Source organism: Pipistrellus kuhlii, unplaced genomic scaffold (genome assembly GCF_014108245.1).
Source record: "Pipistrellus kuhlii isolate mPipKuh1 unplaced genomic scaffold, mPipKuh1.p scaffold_m20_p_1, whole genome shotgun sequence".
Lineage (NCBI taxonomy): Eukaryota > Metazoa > Chordata > Mammalia > Chiroptera > Vespertilionidae > Pipistrellus > Pipistrellus kuhlii.
This window is the reverse complement of record NW_023425404.1, coordinates 14,658,915-14,677,488: the sequence shown is the minus strand read 5'-3', so window position 1 is coordinate 14,677,488 and position 18,574 is coordinate 14,658,915. Positions and strand designations below refer to the sequence as shown.

Sequence of the window (18,574 nt, the reverse complement as noted above, 5' to 3'; positions counted from 1 at the left end):
GGTCTTCCCAAGTTTACTACATTTTTTTCTTACAGTAAACATTCCCCATTGAAAGTAATACCTTTTAAAATAGTTTCTTCTGTCTAAATTTTTATTAATTCATTTAATAGCAATTGAGCTATCACAGGAGTCCAGCCATACCAGTATATAACAAGAAAGGATTTACATATGAATCCTTTCACCAAGCAATCAGCTGTATGATTGACATTGTTTTGAAGTGGCATCTTATTCTGAAAATATTGTGATCATAACTTTGCAGTTTTAAAAAAATATATATTTTATTGATATTTTACAGAGAGGAGGAAGGGAGAGAGATAGAGAGCTGGAAATGTCCGTGAGAGAGAAACATCGACCAGCTGCCTCTTGCACACCCCCTACTGGGGATGTGCCTGCAACCAATGTACATGCCGTTGACCGGAATCGAACCTGGGACTTGCACAGACCGACGCTTTACCACTGAGCCAAACCGGTTTTGGCAACTTTGCAGTTTTTGAGATCGAATGTGGAAAACTCTCACCTCCTACCTTACTAAATTTTCCTCTTTTGTGCATCCAGCCATCCTGAAAGGATTTTAGTGCCTTTTAATGCTTCCCCTCTTTCCCTGTTTTCATTCACAGAGTAAAACACAGTGAGAGTCTATTGTTTAATACTCCATATGAAAATAAATAGTTGCACTAAAATAATTCAATGCAGAATGTGTAGAATTTTCCTTAACTCATTAAGATAAATGGAGGTAACTCCTGAAGTAGAAGGTGTGTATTGTGGATTTTTCTTCTTTTTCTGTCTTTAGGAATAGGTAGGGTCACAGCGGTCTAAGATGGTGGAGGATATCCGTGTCTTGTGCATGAATCAATGTCTTTAGGAACCCAGTAAATATTTAAACTTAATTGAAAGATTCTATCACTATATCAGAAGTAAAGAGTTAATTATCTGAAGTTTTCTCTTAAACTTTAATGGTAATGCAGTCTTTTAAAGTTTTCTTAACATAAATGATTTGAACAAGTTGTTAAGACTCTTGTAATTAAAAAGTATGTTAAAAATCACATTATCTAAATATGTGTCCTTAAAAGTATCTCATATGTTTTGTCATTTATGGTCTTTTAATCACGTGATTATTTATGACTTTTTTTCTCCCTTTTCTACACATGCATAAAATTTAGTTGTCTCAAGAGTGCTCTATTTTATAGTTAATTTATAATTACTATTAGCCAGGAAATATTGAGTTTTAAGCAATGTCAACATATCCCAACTTCAAAACCTGGTTTTAATTGTTTTCTCTCTTGTGGTCTGCTTTCCTAGTTTAAAGATTTTGTTGTTGTTTTCTTTTATAAAGTTAAAGGATTCAAAAAGTGTATTGCATTTGGATTGCAGAAGTGAATTTCCATATAGTTTGGTTATAGTTTATGTGACTGAATATACTTATGGCAAATTATTTTAAGCTTTAAAGACACGTTTCTTTCCTTGGCTCTAATAGAACTGGACTTCCTCGACTCCATTTCAAGTAGAGATGTTCTGTATAAGTAGCACCTTCCCAGGGGCATGGCTTCGTCTTATGTGTTGTAACCACACATAAATAGCATAGTGTTTTCAGTTGAAAGTGTGATCCTATCTACCGTTAAGGTAATTGCTATAGTAAGCTTTGGAAATTCTTTTAGCATTAGATATTTACACACTGACTATTACAGAGGACAATATAGGCATTAACTATAACTCCATTTGAATACATTGTTCAATGGATGTCTAAACTTACATCTTGATGTATTACATCTAAAGTATTAATATCTAGTGATTTTGTAGATTACAAAATATAAATGGTTTTGTTTCCCCAAAAATAAGACAGTGTCTTATATTAACTTTTTCCCCCAAAGTTGTGCTAGGTCTTATTTTCAGGGGATGTCATATCTTTCCATGCGCTAGGTCTTATTTTCGGGGAAACATGGTAGTAGCAAAAAGAAATGTGTTTTCTGAAAAATTTTGATTGTAAATGGACACAGTAGTTTTTCTTTTTATCCGTGCTATGGAATGACTAGCTTTTGCTTAAAATTGAAACCATTAAGCTTTCAGTAGAAGGAAGATAATAAATAAAACGTTACTATTTCCCTTTTTCCTAGTCTCAGTATTCATTGATAACATACTCCATTTTCCTCCAAAATTATTCTGAACGTTAGTATATTTTATGCATTAAATGATCCTCTATAAATTATATCTGTGTAAATATTTATTCTGCTATTTTGGCTGAAACAAAATACCTCAAACCAGAGAGAATGTTTGAAAGTTTCTCAGTGAAGTGAATTGACCTGTAAATTGACCAATAGCTTGTTACAATAGAATAGAAATCTTCAATATAAGTTCACAAAACATTGAATTGAGTATTAAAAGAGTGATTTTAAATTCTATAACCAGACTTAACCTTTCAAATATCTAAGAACTGTTAACAGTTACAGTAGCCACTTTATCAGAGTTCTTTTTCTCCAGGTGGCTTATTTTCTTTGCTTTGTTTACCATCATCTGATGACCGCCTGCCAGTGTATATTTTCTCCTTTGTGACAGTGCTGGTTATTTATTTTTTTCTAGTTCATGGTTGTCAGAAATAGGCAAAGCACACGTTATTCTTTGTAGACTGTGGTGACAAAAGATGTCCTTGACTATCAGCACTGTCGAATATAACTTTCTATGATTATGGAAATGTTCTGTGCAATAATGGTAGCCACTAGCCATGTAGGTGCTGAGCATTTGAAATGTAGTTCATGAATCTGATAAACCGAATTTATCAAGTCTGTCTTCTGGAGGTAGTCCATATATATTGCTCATCATAATGGACTGGTTACACAAAGGTACTTACTGGTACAACATGGGGAGAGGATAAAATGTAAACATTTAAAAGAATACTTTGTGTGGTTTTTTTGAATACTTTGTTTTTTTAATCAACATTCACAGTGATGGAAATGACTATTGCTAAGCAAAATAATTTGAGAAATAGTAACGCTTTTAAATTATTTAAGAAGCCTTGCAATAGTACTGAAATCTAAACAAAACATTGGTTTTGTAATCCATTTCATACTTTGGAAAAGGAGTTATATTTATTATTCATATTTAGTTTCAATATATCCTGTCTATAAATCAAAATGATTCTTAAGACATTTAGATTACTAGGAAACGATTGTTTTTAATTCACATGGATAAACACCATTTTGCATATTGTTTTATAAAATTTATCAAGTCAGTGGTTTTATAAAATTTTATGTATTGTAGTAGCTAGAAGCCCAATACATAAAATTCGTGCAAGAGTAGGCCTTCCTTCCCCTGGCTGCCGGCACCCGGGACCTGGGCTTCCCTCTTTCCGCTGGCAGGCACCGGGACCCGGGCTTTCCTCTCAGCCCAGTCTGGTTAGCATAGTATGCTTTTATTATTACAGATTCTGTTAAACCACTGTTGCGATTTTCTCATTGTATATTGGTTTTAGTTTGTACTTTACCTTTTGGATGAAGTTATGAGTTTCTATACTTGCCTTTTTGCTGATATTTGCTTCCTAATGTTGAGGGGACCAGTGCTGGGGCATAGAGCTGACCAAAGTTTGATGGCAGTAAACTACTTCACAGTTGATAAATATTTCAGCTGCCTTGGACTGAAACATTCTAAAATCTAGTTGTGCATCCTAGTAGCCAGTGGTTTCATAAATGCTCCCAAAAGGTTGGATGAGGTAGACTAGGGCCTTCTTCCTTGGCATCAAAACTGAAGTACTGTGGTTGTTTTTGCTGTTCTCATGAGTGAGAAACTAAGGCCCCATATCATTAGTCGGAACAAATACTATACTTTCAAAGCTGACTTAAGTAAAAGGAGAATGGATAAATATGAGACTAAATAAATGAGACTTTTCAAAAATTAAAACAACAGAGATCTTAAAGTAGGAAATTGCAGTTGAAGGGACTATGGTGAGGGCAGATAATAGATCAGAAACATTTTTAAGAAACAGCTGTAAGTAAAGGACTGATTTTGTTCCTTCTTATGATAGATCAGCAGTGTGTGTAAGAAAGCCATTTAGCTCAGTTAAACAAGTTCCTTTACCTTTGAGGGCGGGAAATCAGGGAGAGACAGGCTCAGCTGCTGTGTACATCTCTGACCTAGGCTCCTGTTTGACCTAAGTCTGTCTTAATGCAGCAGCACAGGCCAGCGAGGAGGCCGTGGCATTTCGCCGTGAACGCAGCACATTTAGGCGCCAGGCAGTGCGGCGCCGGCACAATGCAGGGAGTAACCCTATCCCTCCTCCATTGCTCATCGGATCACCCCTAAGGTATGGTATCTTACGGTTCCACCAAGCTTAGCATGCGTGTAACAGACGTTCTAACCTGTCCTGTCAGCACAGGAAAGCATTGAAATGGCTGTTTATCTTTTTCTTCCAGTTTCCCTCATATACCTTTATGCCCTTTAGGCTGTCTCTGCATGTGATCATGAACCTATTGCCTTATGCATGCTTTGTGTTGCACTTCTTAAAATGATCAGATTGGTTTACCCAATTTTAAATAGAAAAATCAGTTTAAACTAGTTTTAGAAATATAAAGAGAGACTTTCAGTCAGCTTTTCCTTTTTTTTTTCCTACTCCAAATTAACAATAATACAACATCTTTACAGTGTTTAATATGAACAATTATACTAAGTGATAAACTTGTTGAGGAACAACAAACTGATCTCTGCTTGAAACCAGTTTGATTATTTTATTTCACTAAAATATATATTTTGTATTGCTTAAAAATTGTTTCATAATCACCAGGACCTACTAAGTGATACAAAACTAAAGTATTTATGGTGAAGTATGATAAATTGAATATATATTTGAATGCACATTTATGTTGATTTCTCAACCTCTAATAGTGTACTGAAAAAAAACACATTTTAGGTTTTTCCAATGTCCTAATTAAGAAAGCATCTGTTTATAATATTGGGAATAATTTTCTATTAAAATTTTTATGTTTTATTCTCAATTGTGTCAAACTAATGAGTTTATGTTATGAACTAGAAATATAAAAGTCTGTTAAAAAATTTGTGCTCTTTTTTAAGAATATAAATATAGACAAACATACTTTACATGTGCTTGCTTAAATAGTGCACATATTATACTATATACTTTTATTAATCTTTGTGTCTGAAAGCACTATTATCCAAATTATTTACCCATATTTCAATTTGAAATTCAAAAGGAGGAGCATTTGATGAAATAATTGCTGTTGAATGCATGGTAGGTTGAAAACCACTTTCCTTGCTAAAGTATTGTTCTTAAGAGTAACAAAATCCTTATTATTTTATATTCCTCTGGGATTTATGACTTGATTATTTTACATTATAATCAGGAACTTCATCTTTCATAGGTCATGTTCCTAATTAATCTGCAGTGATACATAATTCTGTAAAAAGTAATATGGTTTAGTTTAAGCAATATTTTAACTATAAAAATGGGAAGGCACCAATTAAAAGAAACATTGGATCTAGAAACCTGTTCTGAGCACCTTCTTTTTGTGAGTCCTCCTCTTTTATTTCCTTCCCGCCTCTGTTTCTGTGCTCCCTGAAGTAATTTACTTTTTCTTAGGGATTTGGGGTAGTACCAAACTGCAAAAAGCTCAGCATTTCATTTTACTTTTTCTGTTTTGTGCTTTTTAACGTCTTCTTTTTGTCCCCTGAATAATACTTGCTATAGGTATCTTTACTTTCTTACTCACTCCATGTTGACATTTATTAACCCTTTTTTTTTAAACCTCTTCTTTAATCTTTAAAAATCCTTCCTTTCTTTGCCACAAATGAGTCTGCTGGATCCCATTCATCAAGCAAATTATAAACAAATTAGTTTTCTTCTCTGCCTGGTGGAATATTAAAGAACTGTGTTCTAACTCCAGCCAGTCATGGAGAATTTCTCCATGTTTTGTAGGATTTTAAATAGATCACCATTCAAATGCAGATATGATATGAAACTTATTTAAAAGGGGCTCACATTAGAATTTTTGGAGAGTAGTTTTCCAGTGATCAGCTTGTAGATTTTTATATAGGTTCCAGAAGGTTATATGTATCTTAAATAGGCTGACTTCATCATGGATGAAATAAGATAAAATTTAGCTGTGAGGAATTATGAGAAACACCATTTTACTAAAATCATCTTTTTAAATTGCAAAAATGTTCAGGAAAATTACTAGTATGTTGGTGTTAATTCTCAGTGTAGTTTACATAATAATAATCTTAAAGTAAATACAGGATGGCACGTTCATGCAAAACTTAGAAAATTTGTCAAAAAGAAATGGAATAGGTGTGATAATGCGTTAATACAATTATTATAGAAATACTAGTAAAATCTAGCTTTATTTTAGATTTTAGTGAATAGTCTAAATAATTGAGACTCTAAAAAGCAATGGGAGAAAATATGTCTCTAAGGATTGGGAGTGAATCATCAATTTCCATACAAAGAAAATTTGTGTGAATTTTTTTTATGCTCATTAGAATATCCTGTTTCAAAACTAATTTGAAAAAGTGTGTGTGTGTGTTTTTTCCCCATTACATTTGCCTTGTAGGGTATGTTTTACTGTAGGCCCTTACTAGTCTTTCCCAGTTACTAGTCTTTCCCAGACAAAAATTTAAAAATTTTGTAACATTAATATTAAGAAGTCTGTATGTCTATACTTATCAACTGAAATGTGGTATTTTTTGAAACTCTAGTTAATGGGATGGAATGAAAAATTATTAGTGCATTTTGGAGAAGGGAAAAAAGCTTTATTGTATCCTTAGATTTATTTTTAGAAGTATAAGATTGAAAGATCTGTAGTCAAATAAAATTATAGCAATAACTGAGAGTCTGACTAGGAATTCGTAGGGATCATTTTGTGGTGCTCAGAAATAGATCTGCTAAATATTTGTTGTTTGTGTACTGTGCTCAAGACACTCTTCCAACTCAGAATCTGGAGATTCATAGGAATAATGTGATCAAACTCTTTGAGTTTACTTTTTAGTTGTGCAGACACATATAAAGATAACTGACAGTATAGGATAGAATATGTCAAATGAGTGTACAGAGGAAAGAAAGACCAACCATATTTTCCTGTCATTTAAATTGGAAATGTTCATTAGTAAGATTGCCTGTCAGTGATGCTATTGATAGCCCATAGATAAATTTCTTCCTTTCCTTGTGCTGTGTTGTAAAATAGTTGCTGTCTTTTCTTAAACTGATAGCTTTGATATGTAATTGTACTCTTAAAAAGATTAATTTCTTGTCAATTATTATCTTACGGTAAAAATACAACCCTCCAAGGAACAGTTTTCCTAATAATTTCTGCATAAATGACATGTTTCCTATTTTCAGGAACAAGAGTTCGAAGGACTTAAACATTGTATGACTAGCTTTTTATATTAAAAAACTTGACATTTATAAACACTAGAATTTGGCTAATTTACTTTGTTTCTTTGTTCTGAAGTTTTCATGCATCACCTGATATTTTGAAAACCTTTCTGTATATTTGGATATGTTGAAGATTAGTGGAAATCTCATATGTTCACATTAAAATATACCTAACTACTATATGGAACCTCTGTTATGACTTTCAGTGAAAAAAAATTGACAGGAAAATTTGTTGAGTACAAATTCTATAAAATTCTGCTGATTTGTGCATCCAAAGGGTCTCACAGTGCTTGAACTACTTAAATATTTTTCCTTGGAATTCTCTCCCTTATGAAATTTGATAATTTTGTTAAGGTTTGTGGATAAGTTTAGGAAGTTTCTGAGGAAGAATAACCGATTTTACATATGTATGGGCTATACAACCATGTTTGATTATATTATTTCTCAAGATCATCTCTTGATTTATGTCTATTATACAAAAAACTAGAGGCCTGGTGCACGAACTTTGTGCACTGTGGGGGTGGGAGGAGGGGTGTTGTCCCTCAGCCCAGCCTGCACCCTCTCCAATCTGGGACCCCTCACAATCTGGGACTGCTGGCTCCCTACTGCTTGCCTGCATGCCTATCTGCCTGATTGCCCCTAACTGCTTCAGCCTGCCAGCCTGATCATCCCAGCCTGATCGATGCCTAACTGCTCCTGTCACCCCCAATTGCCCTCCCCTGCCAGTCTGAACAATACCAACTGCCCTCCCCTGATGGCCTGGTCGCCCATAGCTGCCTCCCCCTGCCGGCCTGGACCCCCCAACTATCCTCCCTCCCCTGCAGGCCCTCTTTGCCCCCAACTCCCCTCTCCTGCTGGCCTGGTCACCCCAACTACCCTCTCTCCCCTGCTGGCCTGGTCATCCCCAATTGCTCTCCCCTGCTGGCCTGATCGCCCACAGCTACCTTCATCTGCTTACCATCATGTGGCAGGGTGAGAGGGTCAATTTGCATATTACCTCTTTATTATATAGGATTCTACTCCAAATAAGTTACTAACTGAATATTTTTATAGTTATGGCTTAAAAATGCCACTAAGCATTGCCAAATCAGCATTTTGCAGACTTGTGTTTTTGTATGTTACATACATTTCTATGCTCTACTTAGAGTATATACTTTTCATTGGCTAAAAGAACCTGGGAGATGAATGTTCCAGTAGAGGTGGATAGTAGAACTTTCTGTGGTGGTGGAATAGTCTGTAGGCTACACTGTCCGGTAAGCCTTCTACCTATTCTGGTAGCTTTTAGCTATGGTAGCCACTAGGCACTTTGGTAAGCACTTGAAATATGGTTAGTGGGACTGAGGAAGTTAAATTTTAGTTACTTTAAATTCTTATGTGCCTACTGAATCAGACAGTGCAGTTTCAGAATGTATTCTGTTGCCATAATTGTAGATGTAAGCAATATATGTAGTATTTACTACTTAAATCTTTTATTTCAAGGCTATTTCAAATTATACCTCTCTTCAGTCTGCAGCAGATGAGTTTATTTTATAGGCATCAGAAAAACCATTACATTGAATTCAGAGAAGTTGATAATCATGAAAATACTAAAATAACCGAAGGAGGTCATCCTAAGTAGCATTTTTTATTTTTTCCCGAAGGTCTAATGATTTTAGTAATAGAAATGCACTATTGCATTGAACATAATGTAGCGAGTAACATATAGTAAGTAATTATACTCAAAATGTTTTCATGAGTTTCATCAGTTTAAATTTGTGTATTGTACTAAGGATATTAAAATTCAGTGTTTTAAAATCAATATATAAAAATGAGTTAAGAATATAGTTACTTAATTTAGATAATTTTTAGATAAATAATTTTAATAAGTAATCAATTTGTAAGCACAAAATACTAAGTATTTTTAGAATATTATTAAGAAAAGTTAATAATATCCCTTGAGAAATTGTTGGTTTCCTAATTATTTTTAAGATTTTCTAAAATGATGGATTCTTGTTAATGATACCTAACTTGAATTGGAGAAAGATACTAACAGAATTTAAGGGAACATGATTATTGTTAACAAACATTTTGTGTACAAGGCCTGTGGCCTTATTTCAGAAGCATAAGGGCTTTTCATAGAGAAAAACTCTTCATATTATATATTATACTTCTTCCAGTGTCCCAGTGGTCATTAATTCACTCGGTTGAGTTGGTGTTTGTTACTCAGTTCTTTTGCAGTAGTTTGTGACTTTTTTAAATTCAAAATTGTCATCTTGGTTGAATTTCGTAAAGATTCTTTGGTTTTCAGGTGGGTAGAAATTTTGTTTTATTGTGAATTTGAGATTTCAGAATATTTGAAAGAACAACTTTAGAATTAATATTACAAGTTATAAATGAAAGTGTATTTAACTGAAAAATTGGACTTAATTGGGAACAGCTATAACCCACATATATTTGATGTACCTGTGATTCTTTTTTGCTGCATTCTTTTTCCTTATACTAGCACTTTTTTTGGTTTGCAGTGGGAAAAAAGTCATAGATTGATTGATTTGCATGTACATTAAATGTTTACTGCGCTCATCACTGTGAATCAGATTTCTAAGGACCAGAAAACTTAAGCCGGCAGTATAATCTGTATATTTTACAAAGCTTATTGGTTCTTAGGTTACATTAGAAAAAAAATTTTTTTAATCAGTTTTTTCTATATTGACTTCATTCTAGCTATTGTTTTCTCTTTTCTTCCCTGTAATGTCTCCCTAATCCATGTTTTTTCCTAGCCTTCAAGATGGGCAGCAAGGCCAGCAGTCCACAGCCCAGGTCAAAGGCCAGTCCCGCCCCCCTTCCCAGGCTGCAGTGCTCAGTGCTAGTGCCTCCTTGCTGGTGAGAAATGGGAGTGTCCACTTAGAAGCATCACATGACAGTGCATCTGCTGTAGGCGGCAGCAGTTTGCATGATGAACTTGGTATGCAGGCCTTATGTAATCTTGGTGATAGAAACTTTAATGCAGCAGATAATGGGTAACAGTGATTGCAATTCTTTCTTGAGATAGCAGTTTTGAAAGGATTTGCCCTTTATGTAAGGAACATTTAACATTTGCTTTACCCTTTTCTGTTTCAATGGTTATCTGTGTTTTCTTTTGAGTATGTCTATTATTAATAGGTAGTTAAAAGGATTAATGAATGCTCACATGAATGTTTTGGGCAGTTGTGTTATTCCTTGGCATTATTTGTACCACATGGGAAAACGTTGATTTAAAAAATTATTTTGATTAAGCCTTAATTTCTTTGAATTCTCTGAATGTGCTGCACGAAAGGCAAAGTTGCTTACTAATGGTCTGTTACCATAGAATCTTTCTTTTAGTTATCGTATATTTCACTTCCATGTTCATCACCTGACTTTGAGGACTTTATGGCTCTGTATTAAATAAGAACTTCATAAAGTTTTTCTTTTTGTGTTAATACATTTATAAATATAAGTTATTAAATAGTTAATTCTCAGAGGGGTTGTATAGTCTAAAATCTTAATGAATATCCACTAGAATACCAGTTTCATGCCTTAATGACAGTGTTTTATACAACTTTGGTTTTCATTTTTCTGTACAATTTCTCTTTCTTGTGCTCAGAATGCAGATTATTAACAATTTAAATAAATATAGTGAAATTCTTATTAAAAAGTACACATTTTTGCTGGGACTGGTTTGGCTCAGTGGATAGAGCGTCGGCCTGTGGACTGAAAGGTTCCGGGTTCGATTCCGGGCAAGGGCATGTACCTTGGTTGCGGGCACATCCCCAGTGGGGGCTGTGCAAGAGGTAGCTGATCGATGATCTCTCTCATCGATGTTTCTAACTCTCTATCCATCTCTCTTCCTCTCTGTGAAAAATCAATAAAATATATTAAAAGAAAAAAAAAGTACACATTTGAAAAGATTCAAGTTGTTCACTGTGATTTTGTCTATCCATATTATAACTGTCTTTATAAAGATCATAGTCCAGTTGCTGCTTTGATTAGAAGGATATGTGGTGTAAGGTGCCCAAATTAGGTATAATAAAATTTAAAATGTTATTTATTTTTTTACTTTCCATTTTGTATTTATCTTTAGTTACAAGAGATATTAATAAATATTGGATATGCATATTGATGAAATCTTATAGAAACTTGAAAATGGTCATCTAAGATACTTACTACATTAGAATGTGTAGTGATTTCTAAATTAAGTGAGAGGATAACAAAACATTTCAATTGTAGAATGCTTTGGCTTTTGAGTTTGTAATTTAAAGAAGCGAGGGAGTCCTTAAGGAGGGTGCTTGTGAGAGAGTAAGATAGACTTCAGTTTATTTACTTGCTTTGACTTAAAAAACAGTGATATATTTTTAGTTGCAAGTATATTCAGTTAATAATATCTTTTTATTGATATTTCCCTCAGGTTAAACCAAAGTTTCTACGAACAGAGGATTTGTTAAGTTTGTGCCTATAAAATTACAGTCACTGTCACCATTCCTATTTAGTTTATGGTAGTAGATTAACTAAAGTAGAAAGGCTTAGTTTTGATCCATTTGGATTTTTAGACTTTTGTCAACTCTAGCATAAAATTAAATAGTAAATGATTTTCCTCAATAAAAGTCTCACTCTAAATACACATGCAGAGGGGCTCCAGTGGCGCAATCGGTTAGTGCGCGGTACTTATAAATACACATGCAGATTATTGAAAATATGTATATACTAGAGGCCTGGTGCACAGATTTGTGTACAGATGGGGTCTCTCGGCCTGGCCTGCACCCACTCACAATCTGGGACCCCTTGGGGGATGTCGGAGGCCCAGTGCATGGATTTGAGTTGATCTCTGCAGGCCAAGCCTAGGGACCCCATCAGTGCACGAACCCATGCTCTGAGCCTCTAGTATGCATATAAGATCTTTGGTTAATTTCTTCCCGCCCTTCCATCTCCCCCCTTTCCTCTGAGTTTCATCAGTCTGTTCTATGTTTCCATGCCTGTGCATTGAGCATCTGCCCTCTGGTAGTCAGTGCACGTTATAGCTATCAGTCAGACTGTCACTTAGGCATGCATATATATATATATGTATATATATGTATATATATATATATATATATATATATATATGTGAATTATGTTGACAGTTCTAAAGATAAAAAGGCTTTCAGATTGGAGATGACTTGAGCATCTACTGGGAGTATTCAGGATATTCTCTTGAAATTTAGATTTTTTTTTTTTTCCTTTTATATTAGCTGCTTTCTGATAGCTAGTTCTTGGACTGTGGTGGCTGATGCTGTCAAATTGAATACATAGTAAAAATGAAAAAAAACAAAACAAAAAAACAAGCAATCAATGGACAGTGTCTAATGTTCCATAGCACATAAAATTGGCTGGAAAAGATTCTGAAAATGAACTGCAGCTGAGCTTAAAGGATTTGTAGACATTGATTTTTTTTTATAATATAGTATAATAGAATATTTTTGTTGCATAGTTTAATTTTCTGCATGATTTCAGTTAACAATAGTAAGATAATTTTATGTGAATGAATTTGGTATTATATACTAGCAATCAAATATATTAAAGATAGCTGTGATGTTTTCTAAAAGTAGTTATTTACCAAAATTCCTCCTTTCCAAATTTGGCTCCTTTAATTGAAAAATTTTAAGTGTACACTATTTATGTTTGAAAATGTATACATACACATAATACATTTACATAAGTTAATCATACACATATACATCAAATTACATAAATACACTCATATATATGAGTTTTGTAAGGTATTCTTACATTTCATTATTGTACAAGGGTTGGCAAAGAAAGTATTTTTCGAGATAATCTGCTTTACTGCAGAACTTATTAACTTGAAAATGTAGTCAGCTCTAAAAAAACAAAGGAAATCTGGCACTACCTTACTGCCCTTTTTATTAAGCAGTTTATAGCAGCTGTGTATTATGAAGCAGAAACATGATTCAGAGACTTTAAAAATTTTCACTTTAAAAGGAAGAGACTCAGATGATCCGTACTTTTAGTGAATTTAATAGAGTTATTCTGGTGTTTAAAAAAGGTATGTGTTTGTACTACTCTGTAGCATTTTGGAGTACATTATAAGTACTTTTCCTTATTGCTATGAATACAGAGTTAAGAGACTATAAAGGAACTTAGAGTCTTTATTTTAAGCCCCTATGTTATGGTAGATGATTTTTATTTAAACAAAAATTTACATTTTTTTGTAGCAACCTTGATCTTATGCTTTATTATTACATTTATTTATTTATTTATTATTGATTCTAGAGAGAGAGGAAGGGAGGGGAGGGGGAGAGAGAGACAAGCATTGATGTGAGAGACAAACATCAATTGGTTGCTTCCTGCATGCACCACAACCACAGGATCAAACCTAAAACCTGGGTATGTATCCTGACCAGGAATCAAACCTGCAACCTTAGGTGTATGGGCCATGCTCAATCAACTGAGTAATACCAGCCCAGGCTATTGTTATTTTTTTAATACAAAAACTACTAAATTCTATTTTTTGTAGGGAGGGCAATATAAAGTATATATAAATGAAAGTAAAATGTTTCTTTTGATACAATAAAAATGCTATATGTACTATATCCAGAAGGAAGAAGTGTTAAAGGGTCAGGGAATATATTCTTCTTATATTCCTTTCGATAAAATTAGAACACTTCCCATTCTTCATTTTTTTTGTTTCCCATTCTTTTTTTCTTTTTTAAAAAAAATCTTTATTGTTCATATTATTACAAATGTTCCTCATTTTTCCCCCTCCATTGCTCCCCTCCACAAGGTTCCCACCCCACCCTCTGCCCTTTTCCCACCCGCCACTGTCCTCATCCATAGGTGCACAGTTTATGTTCAGTCTCTTCCCGCACCCCCCTCTCCCGTTTTCTCCAAGAATCGTCAGTTCACTCCCCTTCCGTACCTCTGATTCTATTATATTCACCAGTTAATATTGTTCATCAGATTTTTTAATTCCCTTGGTTTTTAGATTCACTTGTTGATAGTTACATATTTGTTGTTCATAATTTTTATCTTTATTTTCTTCCTCTTCCTAAAGAACCCCCTTCAGCAATTCATATAATTCTGGTTTGGCAGTGATTAACACCGTTAGCTTTTTTTTAATTTGTGAAGCTCTTTATCTGGCCTTCGATTCTGAGTGATAGCTTTGCTGGGTAGAGTATTTTTGGCTATAGGTTCTTGCTATTCATCACCTTGAATATTTCTTGCCATTCCCGTCTGGCCTGCATGGTTTCTGTTGAGAAATCAGCTGACAATCATATAGGTGATCCTTTATAGGTAACTACCTGCTTTGCTCTTGCTGCTTTTAATATTCTCTCTTTGTCTTTTGCTCTTGGAATTTTAATTATGATGTGTCTTGGTGTGGTCCTCTTTGGATTCCTTTTGTTTGGGGTTCGGTGCTTCCTGGACTTGTAAGTCTAATTCTTTCACCAGGTGTGGGAAGTTTTCTGTCACTATTTCTTCCATTATGTTTTTGGTATCTTGCTCTCTCTCTCTTCTTCTGGGACCCCCATAATTCTGATGTTGGTTCACTTGAAGTTGTCCCAGAGGTTTCTTACATTATCTTCAACTTTCTGGATTCTCTTGTCTTCTTGCTTCTGCGGAGGAGTGTCTTCTGGCTCTTTATGTTCCAAATCTTTGTCTTGATTCTTGCTATCTTCCATTCTGTTTTTAGGACTCTGTATAATATTTTTTTAATTTCAGACAATGTATTCTTTATTTCTAGTTGATCTCTTTTTATTTCTAGTTGATCCCTTTTCATATTCTCATAGGTCTCGTTTATTTTACTGGCCTTTTCTAGAAAATTCTTGAAAAACCTTATAAGCGTGGTTTTGAACACTATATCCAGTTGCTTGTTGTCCTCCATTTCTTTTGTTTGTGATCTGTTTCCTTGTCTTGGCATTTTTGCAGCTTCCCTGAGTTGGTAGGGTGGCTTTGTGTGCTAAAGTGTCCTATATGGTTCAATGGGTCAGCCTCCCAGTTGGAGGTGGACACTCTTGGTGTACCTCTTTGTGGAGTGAGTGTACAGCCTTATTGTAGTTAAGTCTTGATTGTTGTTGGTATCACTTTGAGGAACTGACCTCCAGGCCAATTGGCTGTGAGGATCAGCTGTGTCTATGCAGGGAGACAGCCTTATTCGACTAGACTTGGAAAATTGCAAAAGCCTCTGTGCTCAGCTTGGATGGGCCAGAGTTTCATGGTGGAGCCTACAGCCTTGGCTTCCCGTCAGCCCCACCCTATGAAGTTCCTGAGTCTCAGTGTTCCTCAGTGTCCTTCAGTACTTGCTGCAAGCACCTCTGAGAGAAAGGTGCCCTGGAGTTTCACCCGTTACCAGATAGTCTAGTCTCTCCCCCAATGAGCCCAGAACTGGGGTTCAGTGCAGTTGGAAGTGGGGTTGGAAGTGGGGTTCAGTGCAGTTCAGAGCTTTAGTCTCCTTCCCACTAGGGCAATCGAACAGCACAGTCAACAGTCCGTTCTCTGTGCACAAAGTGCACATCTCTGGGTCTCTGCCTTTCGTCGCTCCCCTGAGCTTCCGCCTTACAACCCAGATTCCCTCCGTATGAGCCTGGGTCCCCAGGGTCTGGTCTAGATCTGAGGTTCAGTGCAGTCGGAAATGGGGCTCAGCACAGTCCACAGCTTTTGTCTCCTTCCCACTAGGGAACACCAGCCAGGCACTCAGCAGCCCCCTCCTCTCCAGCTCAGTCCTCTCCCCACGCACACACCGTCTCTCCATTCCTTAGGCTTTTACAGCTCCTCTGATTCTCCTTCTCATTTTCTCTTTTCTTCTGATTGTAGAATTTCCAGTCAGTCAACTTTCCTGTAGTTTTGGATAATGTCCATTTTGTATTTTAGTTGTATTTTTTGAAATTGTTGTGCGAGGCTGCAGTTAGGCGTTTATTTTTCTCCTCTTTCCCATTCTTATAATGGAAATACAAATTAAGAAATACTGGAAAATATAATGAAGACATGAAGTATCTGTAACCTTATCATTTAAAGATATCCATTATTAATATTTTGTAATTTTTTCTTTTATAATGCTCACATGTATATTTTTTAAACAGAAATGGGATCATGCTTTGTGACTTTTGGGCTACTGATTTATAAAAAGGGGTAATAATGATATCTACTTCATAGGTTTATGGTGAAGGTTATCTTAAAATATGCAAAGCAATTAGAACTGTGCACAGTGCCTGGCAGTAGTAAGTTATTTACGTGAATGCTCTTTATGTCATTAATGTTTATCATAATTTATTCAACCAGTAACTAACCCCATTGTTAGTTTTCAATATAATTCCTAATAAGTTCTGTTGTAATGAACACTCTGTTGAACATCCTTATGTACTCTTTTCTATACAGCAGTGATTATTTTCTTTAGGATAGATATATTGAAATGGAATAATCAGTCAAGGGGCTTTGATATATACACTGTTAATGCTTTATGGAAAGCTTGTACCATTTACACTTTCTCTGGCAGGGTTTGAGAATGTTTTATCCCCACAAATATTGTAAATTAAAAATAAACCCAGATAAATTTTATTTTATCTGTTCTAACCCCATCTTCTAGATATTGCTCAGAAGTTTTTTTTACATATACCATGCATAGACTACTGGCATATTATTTTTAAAAGCTTGGATGTCAGAACTGCTGATCTAGCATTTGACAGATATCAACAAGGGCTGGTTAAGAAGTTTGATTCACCTCTTGCTCTTCTGTTGTAAAGAATTCATTGAAGCACTAGATTAAATTATTTGCTTTCTAAGATTAACATTCTAAATTAAAGTTGATTACTGTATGCATTAGTTGGTATTTAGGTTAGATCCTTTTAAAATATTTTTTTATTGATTTCAAATAGGAAGGGGGAAGGAGAAAGAAACATCAATGACTGAAGGTCAGTCATCAGTCTGTCACTGTAAGACAAACATTTCATTAAGATAAAGATTAATGACCTAGAAAAGTTGAGAGCTTAAAGAAATACAAGTGACTTACAATTATGGGCAAACAGTTCAGCTCTGCTCATAATTTTTAAAATTGCAAATTAAAAATGGAATTGGGATATTTTTTATCCATTGAATATGTAGTGATGTTCATTGTTGGGAAGGGTTTGGAAACATAGACAACTAGAAGACTGAATGTTTTTTAACCCCAGCTGGTTTCCTCAATGGTGAGAGCATTGGCCCATGGGCCAAATAGTCACGGGGCAATGCCTGGGTTGCAAGTTTTATTCCCAGACCCGGTCAGGGCACGTGTGGGAGTTAACCAATCTCTCTCACATGGATGTTTCTCTCTCTTTCCCCACTTCCCTTTTACTTTCTCTAGGAATCAATGGGAAAAATATCTTTGGGTGAGGATTAACCAAAATTTTGAAACCTTTAAACAACCTAAATGTCTCTTACTATAGAACCCTGAAAGAAATGATAATATATCAATATAATGTAATATTCAGAACTTGATGCATCTGTATTACTGACATGAATAGCTAAGCTATTTAGTAAGCAAAAGAAGTAAATTTTGGAAAGTGTGTCTGCAGAGAATGATCCACTTGTCTTGGGACAAAAGGTGTATTAGAATTGTTCTGAGGAACATAGAAGTTGCTCTCTGCAGTGGCTGTCTCTGGGGAGTGTGGAACTTCACTTCATATACTCCTTTTGAATATTCTGATGCATAGTATTTTTTAAATGAAGCACAAAAACAAAACAACAAATACCACCCACTCTCCAAAAATCATGATTGTTATTTTTTGGGAATTTCACTGACTACAACACTCACCATTTACTTCGATTCTTTCCTGACGTCTTTTTTTTCTTTGTTTTAAATCAGTTTTATTGATATGTTACTTAGGAATGATAAATTGCATCCATTTAACATGTACAGTTTGATGAGCTTTAACAGATGTGCATACCTGTGAAATACCACAGAATATTTCCATCATCTTCAAAAAGTTCTTGAGTGAGGCCTTTGCCATCATGCCTCCTCCACTGCTGACCTCAGGCAGCCACTGAGTACTTCATGTCATTATGGTTTTCCTTTTTCCAGAAGCTCATATAAATGCAATTGTACAATTTGTGTGCCTTTGTATTTAATTTCAGCTTCAAATGACACTTTTGAGATTCACCATGATGTTGCATGTGCTCATAGTTCCTTAGTGTTGCTGAGTATTATTCCATTGTATGAGCATATTATATATTGTATATCCA

At 34.9% G+C, this 18,574-nt stretch overlaps 1 protein-coding gene across 12 annotated transcripts in view; it reads left to right on the top strand.

The window, feature by feature from the left end:
- The window catches only part of PCNX1 (pecanex 1), a 143,251-nt gene that overhangs the window by 48,036 nt on the left and 76,641 nt on the right, over positions 1 to 18,574 (top strand). For 8 of the 12 annotated variants that reach the window (XM_036432620.2, XM_045579178.1, XM_036432604.2 and 5 more), the window contains 2 exons: positions 4,159 to 4,291; positions 10,129 to 10,313. The exons of 3 other annotated variants lie outside the window; for them this stretch is intronic. In XM_036432620.2, the coding sequence (XP_036288513.1) occupies positions 4,159 to 4,291; positions 10,129 to 10,313 (318 nt within the window). The remainder of the gene's footprint in view (positions 1 to 4,158; positions 4,292 to 10,128; positions 10,314 to 18,574) is intronic. One more of the 12 variants, XM_036432585.2, reaches the window with a different exon arrangement.